Raw genomic sequence first — 13,589 nt, forward strand, 5'->3', positions numbered from 1 at the left:
GATATGAGAATTGTGGACATGTATTGACAGTATTGACCCACGAGGCCGTGTCAGCCCTGTAGCCGTATCCGAAAGACAAGTCGTGGTTGTTATAACTAAAGCTCTCCAAAAAAATTTTTTTTTTTTTTTTTAAAAAAAAAGTATTATTTTAAACAATGGTATTCTTGTAAAGCCAGTTAGGCAATACCCAGTAACTTTTGTTCGTATTATGTTTGTCATAAGCCGGGGGCAAGTGTAAGTCAATATATGTACATGTATTTAGAGCAATAGACTCGAGGATATCAGTCCAAGTATTATGTACCCTGTACTCCGTACTACTTCGTAAATGATACTGGTAATCCGTACGTACAGATCACCGTGTAGCGAATCGGCTCTTCTTCCGAATGCGAGCGCCGTATCGAAAAAATAGGAATCTATCATCGTCAGCCAAGCTATGCTTGTAAAACCATCGCGTGTATGTATCTCGACAGACGGTCTACGGGCTTATCCGTAGACCAGCCCTGCATGTGTGGACATGTCGAATGTATGTAAGGGATGGAAGATCATCACATAATAAAAGGCCAACTTACGGAAACGGAGTCATGAGAAGCGTCAAAAACGCCAGCAAAGACGTCGCCCAGTGATAATTCAAATTGTTGTACACTGCATTCCAGTTAACAATGACGGTCAACCGTGACCGGTCATAAGAGAGAGCTTACTCTGCGTTCCGAATAGAGGAAACACTCCGGCAAAAGTCGACCGAGTAAACCCGTTCGCTGCCAAGGCACTCGCGGCATAGGTTGGATACGCGTCGACCAGGAACGTGAAGACGCCCGAGTACACGAGAATGGTTCCCGCTCCAAAGAACGCGCTGCCAATGATTGGGACAATCCAATGTACAGAAGGATAGATCGTCCATGCGAACATGAACAGGCCAATGGTGACAAGAGGACCGCCAGCGATCGCTATTAAATATGAGAGTCAGTGTCAACCCAAATAAATAGGTTAAAGAGACGTACCTGGAGGAAGTCGCCATTCAGGCTGGAAATCATCCACCTTTTTGACCGTATTCTCATGATTCTTCTCCAAACGAGCATACAGCCGACGCCATAGCGGATCAGACAGAATGGCAAATACCATTCCCACAAAAAGACCAAGGAAGCAGAGTCCACGTTGCCATAGCGAAAAGTCATACACGTTGCCAAAAACCAGCTGGAACGCTCCGAAGAACAGGTACAGAATACCCAGCAGGATCCCAGAAAAGATGCAAAGATTCAGACACATGGGTTCAAGGGCGAGGAGAAGGATGGGCCGGTAGCAGGATCGCATAACTGTCTGCGCTACTGAACGCTTCAATTTCTCGATGGGAGCATGCCATCGGTCGTCTCCGGTTTCTTTGCGGAGCTTTCGGGCCTTGCGTCTTAAGAGCCTGTATAACCTATCAGTTCATCTGTGCCTTCAATCCGAGGGCTGACATACACCGGATGGTAGGTTTCCGGGACAAATGTGATAATGGAAATCAGCATGAAACCTGACCAGATCAGAAGGACATAGAAAGTCCAGCGCCTATCACACGTTAGTCACTGATTGTCTTCCAGCATATCTTGGAATGCAAACCATGTCGTGTATTCATTGATGAATCCCCCAACCCTGGATGGTCGTCAGTATCGCGCACTATAGATGCGATGCGGGAGAGACCTACAGAGGGCCAACCTCAGGACCAATAAACGGCGAACTGGTATAAACCATCATGGGAGCACTGAGTTCGTGACGATTGAACAGGTCACCAACAGTGCCGCCGGCGACACTCAGAAATGCACTACCGGCAATACCATTGAAGAAACGGCAGATGATCATGGTTTGGACGTTCTGCGCCACTGCACAGGGGATCAGCCAGATCAAGAAGAAGGCGAAGGAAATGATATAGATGTATCTCCGGCCATAGAACTGGTCAAGTCAGCTAGCGGGTATCTCGAGGGATAATAACAGGAACAAACCTCTGATAGAGGGCCCAGGAAAAGAGGTCCAACCGCTGTTCATCATTAGCATTTCATCGCAACAAACCCTCATTCAAAACATACCAAGCCCCCAGATGAAGAAGGACAATCCCAGCGTCACCACGATATGCGAGCTATCAAACTCTTGCATGATCTGATCATAAGTCACGGTGTACATCGACGACGTACAAGTCCTAGACCAATCAGCAAACCGCAACGCACCAACCAACCCAGGCAACCAATACTCACACGCAAAGTGAGCCCAACGAACAAATAATCACAATCAACCATCGTCTCCCCGTGTTCATATTCCTCGGATTCATAGGATCGTTCTCATCCCAACCCACCACAAACTCCGGCACCTCCCCACCCCCAGTAACCCCAGCTTCCTCATCGACCTTCTCCCCAGACTGCTCATCGCCCGTATGCACGCTATACCCATCATTCAGCGACCAACTGCGCTCAATAGACCTACTCGCCTGCAAACGGTTTTCGTCGCTGCTTTTGATGGGCGCAAACATGGTATTTCCTTCACCACCGCCATCGCCGTCGCCGTCCTTTTCATTTTCGTTTTCAGTGAACGATGATTCCTTTGTCGCGTTGATAGTGGTGTCTTCGCTGGAATCTTTTTCCCGTTCTGGAATTGGGGTGTCGTTGCTGCTGTCTTGGCGCCGTTGCGGGTGCGAGCTTGGGGAAAGTGTATCCTCGGGATTTTTTTCCTTGCTGCCGTTGTTGATGTTATTGCGGGGGGGGGACTCAGTCCCCTGTGTGCTTGACATGCTTGCGGTTATCGTCCAAGATTATCGTGTGCCCTGAAGTCAATACAAATCGCAGCAGAGTGTTTATGGTCAGGAAGAGAAAAGACTCCTATAAAGAAGATGTGGAGAGAGAAGCTTTAATTAATCATCGTCTCCAACGGTCCCAAATTGGAGTCGGGATTCGCGCCGAAAGCTATGACCGAGGCAGGCTGCCAGCGAGATAAGAGAGGATATTAGGAGTGAAAAAGGAGAAAAAGAAAAAGATATAAGCAAAAGTGATCGATTCCTTCCTTTACGGCATAATTATCCGCACTCTGAGTCTACACTAAAACAGCGCATTCACTGGCTACAGCATAAGGGTCGGGGTTATTGACTGATCGGCGATTTTTTCTAAACCTTACCCCGGGAAGACGCATCGGCTGACTGTTTACCCGTAGCACTATGTATGTATATCACATGGATATCAATTAATTCATTTGATACTACTGCTAATGATCCTAGAGTGTTCGCCAAAAGAAGACAATTCATCCTCAACTCAAAAAGAAAGCCCAAATCCACCTTTTCATCCCTAAAGCAAAACCTAAACACCGTCAAAATTGATGGAAAAGATAACCAAGTAAACAATATCATGTCCAAAGACGTTCACCCAAGAGGAACGCATACATCACTGTACACAGGGGATTTGCACCAGAACTCCGCTATATAAGTTAAAAGAATTCCAAGTAAAAAAAGGTAGAAAACGGAAAAAAAGGACAAGCTTAAGCAGCAACCTCAGCAGGCTGCGAAGCCTCGCCGTTGGTGCCCTCCTCGGCCCAGGAGCCCCAGAGTGCGCGCTTACCACGGATCTTGAGAGATCCGCCAATGGTCTTAGCCTCCTGGTCAACCTTGATCGCATCCTTGGTCGCCAACACCAGAGTTTCGAAGAACATCTTGGTCGCATCGGCCTTAGTGGTCTTGCCCTCGGGGCAGAGATCCTGGAACTTCACGGCCTTCTTCTGCTCGCCTGTCGAATCGTTCAATTGGTCCCGGAGGATGTGAACAGCATGCTGGGTGCCAAGGGAGATCGGTCCACTGTCCACCGCGGGAACAACAGTATCGTCAAGGTCTTCCATATGCTGGTTCATGCCCTCGTCGTCGCTCAGGTGAAGTTCCTGGCCCTGCTCATCTCCCGGGAAGTCGATCTCCGACCGTTGGATAGTCGTGTCGAGGTCAACTCCTTCATCCGCCGGAACAATGGCATCCTCTTCACCCAGATCCAACTGAGGAGCAATAGCAGCCTCCACATCCACGTCCGAGATGCCACTGTCACGCTTCCGCTTCAAATCGCCGGACTTCTTGACAGCATCAAACGACAGCAAATCACGAAGCTCTGGTGCCCAGCCGCGTCCACGACCGCCTCCAAGCACATTGGAAACAAAGTCACCGTTCTTTTGCATGCTCATCAGGGTGAGCAAAACGGGGTCGCGAGGCAGGAACGAGGTCGGTTTCAGGATTCCGGATCGGTTCGTTTGCTGCTCCTTGATCTGGCTGTTCTGGAAATCGGTGACAGAATCAAGATCCATGACCTTGCGACGTTTGGAGCGCTGGTTCTGCTGAACGGTCAAATCATCCTCTTCCTGCCCATCCTGGATTTCGGTCTCGTCATGGTTGAATTCGGCATCTTGCCGACGCAATTCATCCTCGGAAACCTCCGAAAGAGGGCTAAGCGATTCACGCTGGCGTTCCTCTTGGTTTTCAGGGGCAATATCGTCATGGTGATCTTCACCAAGATCCATCGCATCATCTTGGAGATTCAGAGTGATGTCCTGCGGGCCTTCATCTCCCAAATCCATCTTGTCCAACGGAGCGTCGTCCTCACCAAGGTCCAAAGGCAGGTCGACATCATCGTTGAACTTTCCGGAATCGCTGATCATATCCTCTTCGAACGGACGAGGGGCGGGCGCATCTCGACCAACTTCCATACTAAAGTCGGGTCCTAAGGATGTATCTTCCTCTCCTAAATCCAGATCAACCAGAGTGTGGTCTTCCAATCGCGCGGGCTCCTGGGAAACTGAACGGCGGAAGCTGCTGTCGGGGAGAAGCTGGCTACCGAAATCCAAAGTTCCTGGTCGCTTGCCCTCGGGCTCCAAGTTGAGAGATTGGGGTAGAAGTAAAGAAGAGTCAAGGTTCATAAACAAGTCGGATTCCGTCAACACATCGGGCAAGGTGATACCGCCGGGAGCGACAACCGCGGCAGTAGTCAAATCATTGTTGTTGGTCAATCGGAAAGCCTGCAAGAAAATAATCAGTCACGATTTCTTGGAATACAAAGCAAAAAAGATATATGTATCCAACCATACCATCTTGATCTTCATCAGGGCCTCGTTGCAGTCGTCCAGGAGGTAGCGCGCCTTCCGGCTGTAAATACGAACCACACCCAACAACAGTTGACCACTCAGACGCAAAGCCATGGGTGCTTGACCCGGGTCGACAATGGCATTGACGCTGCTCTCGATATCCGACTGCAAGATGTGTGTTTTGGACAGTTTGCGTTCCAAATTGGCCGACAGCCAAACCCGGGCCAGCGGCCCTGTCTTGGACAGAAGAGTCTCGGAATAGAACATGGCGTGTCAGGTCGTATTAAAGAAAGAAAAGATTAAACAAGAAAAAGAATCGCAGAAATGCTGCGTCCAAAAGAGGAACCCACCCAAAGCGGGGGGGTTGGTTGTTGGTGTGGACGAAAGGCCCTAGCAACCAGCAACGGATGACGCGCTGTTGTCCAGAAACAAAAAAGCCCCCTCCGTTAAGGAGATTTGTGTGCTAGCGCAGTGTCAGACCCAAAGGCGACACAGTCAGAAATGAAAGGTATAAGACGCAAAGAGAAAACCGAGATGGATGCGACCAAAAAAATAAAACCGTTAGAGGGGGGAAGCAGATACCTAAGGGTTCATTTGCTGCAAGTGGAAAAGAGGAGGAGCGAAAGAAGGGACGATGAACGGCGGGCAGCGCGTTAAACGCTAGGCGGCAAGCGGTTTGGGACGCGTGTGATTGGTCGGAGGGCGGAAAAAGGTGTGGCTGGGATCACGTGGACTATATCTTAATAATTAAGAACTATGCCTAATGTAGACCGGACGGAACAACTATTATTCATTGCACTAGCCACATGGGGAAAAGCATCATCATCGACCGGCCTCGTCAGCGTCTCTAATGCTGTACAGATGCCTAATGAGTCGCTCCTTTGCACCGCATTCAAACGCTTTTTGATATATTACATACAGCCTACATTGCATATTCTCCAATTCATTGACGTGGTCGTGCCAGGATTACTCGGGATTCCATGACACCCCCAATTTGATTGCTCCGGTTCAATTCTCCCTGTTCGGAGTTCGCGTTTGAAAGAACGTGGCACCTCGCCCTACGAATCGACCCTCCCCGACGTTTTCGCTTATAATATCTTTGCTTTTCCTCTCGCTCCTCTCGACCAAGACGGGATGCTAAGCACTGGTTTTCCGAATTAAATAATTCCGTTTTCTTTGTCAAAGCATGAGAAATGTCAAGGTCCGCGACGCCTGCACTACCTTTGCATAATGCACCAATTTCCGAATCGAGACCCCCGTCTACAACACCGTTGCGTCCCAATGCTCCATCGTCGGTGAGTACCTATATGCGGTTTGCCTGCGACTTAATTACATACTAACCAAGGGTCATTACTATCCGATAGACATCCACGTCGACATACTCGCTATTAGACCCGCAAGAAACGGCGGAACGATTACAGACATCCTTCGTCTACGGACTGTCCCCCGCAGAGGCAGAGATACGGTTAGCACGGGATGGGCCAAATGAGCTGCCTCACGAGGAACCAGAACCCTTGTGGCTTCGGTTTCTGAAGCAATTCAGGGAGACGCTGATCCTACTGCTCCTGGGATCGGCAGCCATCTCCTTCTTCATGGGCAACTATGATGATGCAGTCAGTATCACACTCGCAGTAACTATCGTCGTTACAGTCGGTTTCATTCAAGAGTACCGGTCGGAGAAATCGTTGGAGGCATTGAGCCGTCTTGTCCCTCACTACGCACACCTCATTCGGAATGTCCCATCGGCCGATAGCACTACGATCAACAATGCTGGCCCTATGCCGGGCGGGGTGGATATGGAACTACAAGAGGTCAAAACAAAGAGCCCGAGTTCGGTTTCTGCTGCGGTCAAGGCGGCTAGTACTGTCCCTGCCACCGATCTGGTGCCCGGTGACTTGGTACTGTTCTCGACCGGTGATCGCATCCCTGCAGACATCCGTATAACTGCGGCTACGGATCTATCAATCGACGAGTCCAACTTGACGGGAGAAAATGAACCTGTGGCCAAATATTCCGATGCGCTGCGGAAGGGGAAAGAGACCCTCGCCGTTGAATCGCCGAAGATTGTTACCCCTCCTCGCTCGCCATTTTACGATGCACCTGCCAGCGGAGCAGTTGGAGCGGACATTCGTTTGAACGAGCAACACAATATCGCATTCATGGGTACGCTGGTCCGGTCAGGTTATGGACAAGGCATTGTTATTGCGACCGGTGCCAAGACGGAATTTGGCAGTATTTCGGCCTCTTTGCAGGAGATTGAAAGCCCTCGAACCCCGCTACAGCTTTCCATGGACCGACTCGGACAGGAATTGAGCTACATGTCTTTTGGTGTTATTGGTTTGATCGTGGTGATTGGGCTGTTGCAGGGCAGGAAACTCCTGGAGATGTTTACGATTGGTGTATCGCTTGCTGTGGCAGCTATCCCCGAAGGTCTACCGATTATCGTGACAGTCACGCTGGCATTGGGTGTGCTACGTATGGCCAAACGAGGGGCCATTATGCGCAGGCTTCCCAGTGTGGAAACTTTGGGGTCTGTCAATGTCGTCTGCAGTGATAAGACCGGTACCCTGACTATGAACCATATGACTGTGACCAAGATTTGGCATTTCGACTGTGACGAGGCTTTTGAAGTTCACAGGGACGGCACTGCATTGGATCTAGGCCCGGCTGCTCGAACCATTCTGCGAACTGGAAACATTGCCAACAACGCCAGACTGTCACGCATCCATGCCAACTCACCCGCGAGTGCATCATCTGCCGCGGTGCTCTCGTCAACCGTCGACAGCTCCTCTGGTGCAGTCAAGAGCCGGTGGGTTGGACAGCCCACTGATGTTGCGATTTTGGACTTGCTGGATAACTTGGGAGAGGATGATGTGCGTGAGCGGATTAGCACGCGTGTTTCGGAAACTCCCTTCAGCTCTGAGCGCAAGTGGATGGGTGTGATCATCAGTGGCACGTCGAATGATGCGGAATTCGCCTATATCAAGGGAGCGTTGGAGCAAGTCCTCCGACGGTGCGATACTTACATGACTAAAGAGGGCCGCGAAGTCATCCTGGACGAGCCAAGGCGCAAGACCATCCGAGAGGCGGCAGAGCAAATGGCTGGCGAGGGACTGCGTGTCCTTGCCTTTGCGAGCGGTGCGGTCCGAGAACTGCCTCGATACCGACGAAGCACCCCTGTTTCATCACCGCATGTGGGCTCCAACGATGACGATGATCGGTACAGTGGTCTGGTGTTTACAGGATTGGTTGGAATGAACGATCCTCCACGCAAGGACGTGCACAAGTCCATTCGACGGCTGATGTCCGGTGGTGTACGGGTTATGATGATCACGGGTGATGCCGAAGCTACGGCCGTTGCAATTGCCAAGAAAATCGGCATGCCGGTCAGTAACAATCCGGTGTCGCGGGCCGTGCTCGGGGGTGATGAGGTGGACCGTATGAGTATGCAGGAACTTTCGCAAGCCATAGCATCGACCTCGATCTTCGCGCGGACCAGCCCTGACCACAAGATGAAAATTGTGCGTGCACTGCAGGCTCGGGGAGATGTGGTAGCGATGACTGGCGACGGTGTGAACGATGCACCGGCTTTGAAGAAGGCGGACATTGGTATCTCGATGGGTAAGCTGGGGACAGATGTTGCCAAGGAGGCGGCGGACATGATTTTAACAGATGACGATTTCTCGACGATCCTGCGAGCTATTGAGCAGGGTAAGGGGATCTTTTATAATATTCAAAACTTCATTACGTTCCAGCTGAGCACGAGTGTTGCTGCGTTGAGTTTGGTCTTATTGAGTACGACGTTAGGCTTTAAGAATCCGCTTAATGCCATGCAGATTCTGTGGATCAGTGAGTTTTCTAGCATCCTATCTATCAATCATGGGAATTACGAGCTAACGAGACAGACATCCTCATGGACGGCCCGCCAGCCCAATCCCTCGGCGTTGAACCAGTGGATCCATCCGTCATGGGCCGCCCACCACGCCCGAAACAAGCCCGTGTCCTCACTAAACCCCTAGTCCAACGCGTTCTCACCCAAGCTTTCGTGATCATGCTGGGCACACTAGCAATCTACATCTATGAAATGGGCGACGCCGACACCCTGGGCAAACGCGTCGTAACCGCCCACGACACAACCATGACCTTCACCTGCTTCGTTCTCTTCGACATGTTCAACGCACTCACCTGCCGCAGTGAGGGCAAGTCCGTCCTCTGCGGCGAACTCTCACTCTTTGGAAACAAAATGTTCAATTACGCGGTTATGGGCTCGCTTGCTGGGCAGGCGTGCGTTATATATTTGCCGATGTTGCAGGGTATTTTCCAGACGGAGGCGCTGGAGCTGGGGCATTTGGTGAAGTTGGTGGTTATTTCGAGTAGTGTGTTTTGGGTGGATGAGGGGAGGAAGTACATGAATGCGATGAAGAAGAGGAGGGCTGTGGGGGTGGGATACAGTGCGAGTGTTTGAGGGTTGGTTGGGAATTGTATAAAGATTTATTGTTTGGTTAATGATTGATACCACTGCTTGTTATGTATATGTTTATGTATTTTGTTTGTATCTTGTGAATGGATGCTGGATGCTGGATGCAAGAAAAATAAATCAATCAATCAAAAAAGTGAAAAAGAAAAAAAAAAAAAAAAAATGACCGACGCAGGGGTCGAACCTGCAATCTCTTGATTCGTAGTCAAGCGCCTTACCATTGGGCCAGCCGGCCGATTATGTTTACTTGTTTCAAAACAAGGCTATGTAAGCTAAATTTTTGTAGTTATGCTTTTGTTGTACAGCCAACCACCATGGACGCGAGTATCCCTACAGCTGTGAGACATGCTGACCTGAATGCCGTCTGCATATTATTCTCCGAGGCTTACACCCGCCTATTCCTGCTTTTATTGACCAATTCGGTTTTACATATCGAAATGAGCCGCGTAGCGTAACACCAACAAATATATATCCCAGCTCACTCCCGGTGATATCAGACACCACCACATACCCAGTCCACCAGTATTTGTAAACACATCTGGAATGCGGCAGAACACCAAACATAGCTGACCGGACTAGCAATCAGGAATCGAGATATTTATCAGCGAATCTAGACAAACGCCACCAGTCGATCACGCCGATTACCTTTGAGCGAATAAATGAGCGAATCAATTACCATGTAAATTATCAGGGATCGAATCTCAATATCGCGAATGGAGTCAGTACATCAAGTACATCAAGTACTAGGATAGGGATCGATGGGGATGAATCCTTGCATGTTTATTGAGGGATCTGTATCCTGGTATAGTGTGGAGAAAATACATATTTGTATGTACACACGGTATGTAATTGAATGTGTCATATCAGACTCGTATTCGAAACTGATATTCTTATTCTTGGCTACCTTAAATGTACACCTACAGACAATCATGATCGACCGCACGAGACCGTGACAGAGACCCTGTGACAACCAGAGAGACTGGTTTTTACGTTTTTACGTTTTTACGTTTTAACTCCATATCAACCCCAGATTTCATGACGAAATCAAGTTATTAGCGATCCCGACCAATAAGCTTATCGTGATCGTTATCAGCTCAAGTACTGGGGAATGGTACCCGGTTTGATTGGGCGGCAAGGCCCGATGGAATGGTAGACATTCTACAAGTACTCCAGAGTACTCACATACCGTAGACTTGTACAGAGTGCAGAATCCACTGAGCGTACTCCATATGGAGTAGTCTATGGATACTATATACATACCGAGAGTACTCCGTCTTCAACTCCGAGTCATATCTGCAGCCCGACCCTACGGAATACTGTGCTGAGTACGGTGGCCAACGTTCCTAGAATTCCCGACGAAAAAAATCGGAATCACGAACCAATCGGAGACGCGGACTGTCTTATCAAGGCCAGACGGGGATTAGCGGCGGCCCCACCCGGGCAGTAGCAACTATCTCTGGCCAATGGGAGAGCACCGATAGGACCGGGGGCGGCGGAGTGTCATCGAATTGCTAAAAGGATTTATAGTATCGCGCCCTATGTATCTCAGTATGTACAGATACAAGTATACAGGATATCACTGATCACTGGCATCATGTGGTGTTTTAAATAAAGGCTGAACGCTAGATACATAGCTAGTCAATGATATAAATGTACTCCGTATAAGTACCAACAAAGATATGTAAATACTCTTACTGTAGAGATATCGCCACAGTATACTCTGTACGGAAGTGGAAACCTATCTTGTCTCTCTTTCCAGACATAGCTTATTCTTATTTCCTCCCGTCCAATCAGCGACTGCTCCACCGCCCCTATACAACCTGGTACTTAGTGTCCTCCGCCCGGTCTTTTTCGTTGGCAGATTTTTCTCTTCATCTGCCTCTAGTCATCTCATCTCATCTGTCTCTGAATCTGTCCTATTATCCATTTCATCCCTATTGCCAGCAGAAACATGGCGGAGGCTCCCTATGCCCCCGACTACGCCTCCTACAACTGGACCGGTGCTCCCTCCAACTACGATGCTCTTGCTACCAACGAACTCGGAGGAGACTCCAGGACTGAGAACCTGAACAAATGGTTCCAGGCCGGTGACCAGGCCTACATCATTACCGCCTCTGCAATGGTCCTGGTCATGGTGCCTGGTCTGGGTTTCCTCTATTCCGGTCTCGCGCGTCGAAAGTCTGCTCTCAGTATGATCTGGGCCTGTATGGCTTCCATGTCGGTCGTCACTTTTCAATGGTACTTCTGGGGTTTCTCATTGGCCTTTTCGCCTACCGCGACCAATGGGTATATTGGGAACTTGCACAGCTTTGGGTTGATGAAGACACTGGCCAATCCTAGTCCGGGATCGGCTTTGATTCCGGACTTGCTTTATGCCTTCTACCAGGTACTACATCCCTTCGTTCTGTTCACGTAGTCAATACTAATGGTTTAGATGCAATTCTGTGCAGTCACCGCCGCTATCGTCATGGGTGCTGTCGCTGAAAGAGGTCGGCTTCTTCCCGCCATGGTTTTCGTCTTCGTCTGGGCCACCATCGTCTACTGCCCTCTCGCCTGCTGGGTCTGGAACGTCAACGGCTGGGCCTACAAATGGGGTGTTTTGGATTACGCTGGAGGAGGTCCCGTTGAAATCGGCTCTGGTCTGTCCGCTCTCGCCTACTCGATGGTTCTCGGTCGTCGTCAAGAGCGCATGATGCTCAATTTCCGCCCTCACAACGTCTCGCTTATCCTTCTCGGTACGGTCTTTCTCTGGTTCGGCTGGTTGGGTTTCAATGGTGGTTCGTCGTTTGGTGCGAACTTGCGGGCTACCATGGCTTGCTGGAATACCAACCTGACGGCTGCTTTTGGTGCGATTACTTGGGTTATTCTCGATTGGCGTTTGGCTCGCAAGTGGTCCATGGTCGGTTGGTGTTCAGGTACCATCTCCGGCTTGGTGGCAGCTACTCCTGCCTCTGGTTTCCTTACTCCTTGGGCTAGTGTGATTCTGGGTATTGTGACGGGTATTGTTTGCAATTATGCTACCAAGGGTAGGTTTACCCTTTTTTTTTTTTTTTTTTTTTTTCGATGGCGATGACTTGAACACAAGCTAATGAGAACAGTCAAATACTGGATCCGCATCGATGACTCCATGGATGTCTTCGCCGAACACGGTGTCGCAGGTATCGTCGGCCTCATCTTCAACGCCTTCTTCGCAGACGACTCTATCGTTGGCCTCGACGGTGTCAACACCGGCTCCGGAAGTGGCGGCTGGGTTATCCACAATTACAAACAACTCTATATACAAATCGCCTACATCGCCGCTACCTGCGCGTACTCGTTCGTCGTCTCCGCCGTCATTGCCTTTATCATCAACGCCATCCCGGGATTGCAGCTGCGGGCTTCCGAGGAAGCCGAATTGCTTGGCATGGACGACGACCAGCTTGGTGAATTCGCCTACGACTACGTCGAAGTCCGCCGTGACTACCTCGCCTGGACGCCTCAGAAGCAGGACCAGCTCGAGGACGGTCATGAGATTCCGGCTGCTGCGCGGTACGGGATTGGCGAGCACTCTGAGATGATGCTCGACGGACAGCCTGCTCCGGATAGTTCGCGGGGGTGGAGCGAGCCGGATAGTGGATCCCAGGAGCTTAAGATGCCGGCTGCGCCAAGACAAGTTGCGGAGCAGCATCCTGTAGATGAGATTCATGAGACTTCGTTTCCACCGTCGTCCACGCAGGTTGATGAGAAGATGGAGTAATCTTTTCACCCAATCTTGTTTTTTTTTTTTTTTTTTCTGATTGCACTTTTGTTCTAACTTTCTTCCGTGATATCCAGCATGTTCTAGCCTGGAGTTAGCATGTATTCTTGGCGGTTGGCGTTTGGTTTCTTTTTTGGGTTGGCTCGTTTGGTTGCATAAAAGGCTGGCTGGTGTACATTCAAAATATCTAGGGTGGGATACTTGGTTAGGGTTTTGTTGATACCACATAGATTTGCTATTGTCCATATGCATAATAATAATATATACTCAATACTTACACTCTATAGACATACACTATACACTACA

The 13,589-nt window shown here is 49.7% G+C and overlaps 4 protein-coding genes and 1 non-coding gene across 5 annotated transcripts; 2 read left to right on the forward strand and 3 right to left on the reverse strand.

Moving 5' to 3' along the window:
- Nucleotides 1-171: 171 nt before the first annotated feature.
- Nucleotides 172-3,044, reverse strand: EURHEDRAFT_413871 (MFS transporter). Its single transcript, XM_040782274.1, has 10 exons — nt 2,226-3,044; nt 2,061-2,170; nt 1,977-2,011; nt 1,682-1,926; nt 1,597-1,629; nt 1,459-1,545; nt 999-1,408; nt 699-944; nt 570-642; nt 172-413 (listed from the first exon to the last, which is right to left on the reverse strand). Exons 1-10 carry the CDS (start codon nt 2,753-2,755, stop codon nt 353-355), a joined length of 1,830 nt encoding a protein of 609 aa, XP_040637559.1. The 5' UTR covers nt 2,756-3,044; the 3' UTR covers nt 172-352.
- Nucleotides 3,045-3,171: 127 nt separating this feature from the next.
- On the reverse strand, nt 3,172-5,680 carry EURHEDRAFT_503393 (kleisin alpha). Its single transcript, XM_040785792.1, has 2 exons — nt 5,074-5,680; nt 3,172-5,004 (listed from the first exon to the last, which is right to left on the reverse strand). The coding sequence occupies exons 1-2, from the start codon at nt 5,335-5,337 to the stop codon at nt 3,493-3,495; spliced, it is 1,776 nt and encodes a 591-aa protein (XP_040637560.1). The 5' UTR covers nt 5,338-5,680; the 3' UTR covers nt 3,172-3,492.
- Nucleotides 5,681-5,933: 253 nt separating this feature from the next.
- Nucleotides 5,934-9,715, forward strand: pmr1 (Ca(2+)/Mn(2+)-transporting P-type ATPase PMR1). The gene is made up of 3 exons (XM_040785511.1): nt 5,934-6,365; nt 6,435-8,919; nt 8,976-9,715. Exons 1-3 carry the CDS (start codon nt 6,264-6,266, stop codon nt 9,533-9,535), a joined length of 3,147 nt encoding a protein of 1,048 aa, XP_040637561.1. The 5' UTR covers nt 5,934-6,263; the 3' UTR covers nt 9,536-9,715.
- EURHEDRAFT_t100 lies at nt 9,711-9,782 on the reverse strand. The gene has a single exon. It is a non-coding gene; the product is annotated as a tRNA-Arg (tRNA).
- A 1,716-nt stretch (nt 9,783-11,498) lies between these two features.
- EURHEDRAFT_403933 (ammonium transporter) lies at nt 11,499-13,283 on the forward strand (the record flags this gene model as incomplete). The annotated part of the gene is made up of 3 exons (XM_040780266.1): nt 11,499-11,933; nt 11,982-12,573; nt 12,646-13,283. 3 exons carry the CDS (start codon nt 11,499-11,501, stop codon nt 13,281-13,283), a joined length of 1,665 nt encoding a protein of 554 aa, XP_040637562.1.
- Nucleotides 13,284-13,589: the final 306 nt, after the last annotated feature.

Source organism: Aspergillus ruber, assembly GCF_000600275.1.
Source record: "Aspergillus ruber CBS 135680 unplaced genomic scaffold scaffold00019, whole genome shotgun sequence".
In the NCBI taxonomy this organism is placed as follows: domain Eukaryota; kingdom Fungi; phylum Ascomycota; class Eurotiomycetes; order Eurotiales; family Aspergillaceae; genus Aspergillus; species Aspergillus ruber.

What these genes read in the sequence shown, in the direction of transcription:
- EURHEDRAFT_413871 (XM_040782274.1), bottom strand. Translation starts at nt 2,755, where the DNA reads ATGTCAAGCACACAGGGGACTGAGTCCCCCCCCCGCAATAACATCAAC. An exon ending in ATCAATGAATACACGACATG is followed by an intron (nt 1,546 to 1,596) that starts GTTTGCATTCCA and finishes AACGTGTGATAG; the next exon opens with GCGCTGGACTTTCTATGTCC. An exon ending in CCGGAAACCTACCATCCGGT is followed by an intron (nt 1,409 to 1,458) that starts GTATGTCAGCCC and finishes TAGGTTATACAG; the next exon opens with GCTCTTAAGACGCAAGGCCC.
- pmr1 (XM_040785511.1), top strand. Translation starts at nt 6,264, where the DNA reads ATGTCAAGGTCCGCGACGCCTGCACTACCTTTGCATAATGCACCAATT. An exon ending in GTCCCAATGCTCCATCGTCG is followed by an intron (nt 6,366 to 6,434) that starts GTGAGTACCTAT and finishes ACTATCCGATAG; the next exon opens with ACATCCACGTCGACATACTC. An exon ending in CATGCAGATTCTGTGGATCA is followed by an intron (nt 8,920 to 8,975) that starts GTGAGTTTTCTA and finishes CTAACGAGACAG; the next exon opens with ACATCCTCATGGACGGCCCG.
- EURHEDRAFT_503393 (XM_040785792.1), bottom strand. Translation starts at nt 5,337, where the DNA reads ATGTTCTATTCCGAGACTCTTCTGTCCAAGACAGGGCCGCTGGCCCGG. An exon ending in CCCTGATGAAGATCAAGATG is followed by an intron (nt 5,005 to 5,073) that starts GTATGGTTGGAT and finishes ATTTTCTTGCAG; the next exon opens with GCTTTCCGATTGACCAACAA.